We start from the raw sequence: 1718 nt of genomic DNA on the forward strand, positions 1-1718 counted from the left end.
GGGGGGGGGAGCGGCGGCTAACTTTTTTGCATGTGAAATAAGGGGCTCGAACACTAACACTGTCCACTAGGAATGCTCTGGAAACCACTCCATGAAAGATGTGTCTTATACAAACTCCGTATTTGATACCTCCTCTTTGGCAATCCGCATGTCATCGGTGACGTCGGAAAACACCGTGGGCTCGATGAAAAACCCCTTTCGGCCAAGCCCTTTGCCGCCACACTCCAGTTTGGCACCCTCAGCTACACCACTCTGGATGAGCTCCAGGATCTTGTTATACTGCTTCTTATCAATCTACAGAAGAAATACTCAGTGATTTCAGGTAAACTCTCCTGTGAAGATAAGCATGATCTCAAGAATCTCCCTCTTAGGGTTTTTTCAAAGATGCATTCTGTCTGGTTAAATAATATGAGACTGCTGTCATCTAACCATTTCCATCCACACAAAAAATGGTAATTGTGTATGGCTCAACCAAATATATGGAGAATTCTAAGAAATGAATTTCTCTTATGAGTAAACCAAATCAGAATAACCAATGATTTGAACATTTTGTGGGGTTTTTTCATATTGGGGTTTATCGCTGCTATAGGTTTATCATTGTTAGTAGCCTTCTTGACAGGGTAAACTGACCTCCATAATCAAGTGAGGAATTTAGAAAATTGTGCCAATCATTAAAAAGATAAAAGCAATACATGAATTAACTTATATGCATTTTAGATGGTGGAACACCCTGAACACTATCAGGGTATGCCTTAAAGGGATTTCTTTAGCATTGGGATATATGTAAATTTTTTTCCTATTACACATTTAAAGAAAAATATTAAGTGCAAAAAGTGTGGACTGGCTTTCTAGGCCACAAAAAACCATATATACGCAAGTATAAGCTGACCCGAATATCAGCCAAGGCACCCGATTTTACCACAAAAACTGCATTAAAAATGTGCTGAACATGGGAGCAAAGGAAGTGGGAGGAAGACAGAGTGGAGCACATCCTGAACCACCAAGCCTTGAGGACGATAGCCCTACTCAGAGCAGCCCATGCACCGAGAGGACCACATGGCCGGCCCCATGACATCCCTCACTGACCCATAGCCCTACAGGGGACAACACTGGAGACACAGTATGGGAATTGTGCCTGATCTGATCCCACCACACTGAGACAAAACACTAAGGGGGGTACAACAGAACAGCAAGGGGAGCAGAGCAAGGAAGTCCAGAGCGAGTACCAAAAATAGACTTTGGGGCCACAAATAGACTCAGCCGCAAATATACTCAGCCGCAAAGCACTCTAGAGGTCAACAAACAGACCTTGAACTTTTTACAGGCTTTTCTTTTTTGGGTCATTGTTCTTTCTTTATTGTTGTTTTGTTGCTTTGTTTTGCTCTGCCTTGTTTTTGTGCATATTTCTATTTCTGCAGGTCTATCTAGATAAGATAGGTGGGATAAACAATCTGGAGGAGAAAACAATGGGATGACGCATTGGGGGGACATGGGAGAGAAGGAAGTGGGGAAAGGAGGTGGTGTTAACAAACTCAGGGACAAGGAAATAACAAGTGATCCAAGGCAAACGGCATTTAGAGAGGTCTAAATACAGACAAGTACATATGTAAATATATTTACATATGATGATGGGGAAACAGATCTATGTGTATGTATTTATAGGTTTAGTATTAAGGTCGCAGATGGACAGTGGGCCTCTGCTCAAGTAATCCCTCAAT

At 42.1% G+C, this 1718-nt stretch overlaps 1 protein-coding gene across 1 annotated transcript in view; it reads right to left on the minus strand.

The window, feature by feature from the left end:
- The window catches only part of ALDH1A2 (aldehyde dehydrogenase 1 family member A2), a 114236-nt gene that overhangs the window by 9562 nt on the left and 102956 nt on the right, over positions 1-1718 (minus strand). Inside the window, exon 10 of the mRNA XM_004709449.2 lies at positions 130-294. Within this exon, the coding sequence (XP_004709506.1) occupies positions 130-294 (165 nt within the window). The remainder of the gene's footprint in view (positions 1-129; positions 295-1718) is intronic.

The sequence above is a fragment of the Echinops telfairi genome, unplaced genomic scaffold (genome assembly GCF_000313985.2).
Source record: "Echinops telfairi isolate 266 unplaced genomic scaffold, ASM31398v2 ScPeMD7_8;HRSCAF=38, whole genome shotgun sequence".
Classification (NCBI taxonomy): domain Eukaryota; kingdom Metazoa; phylum Chordata; class Mammalia; order Afrosoricida; family Tenrecidae; genus Echinops; species Echinops telfairi.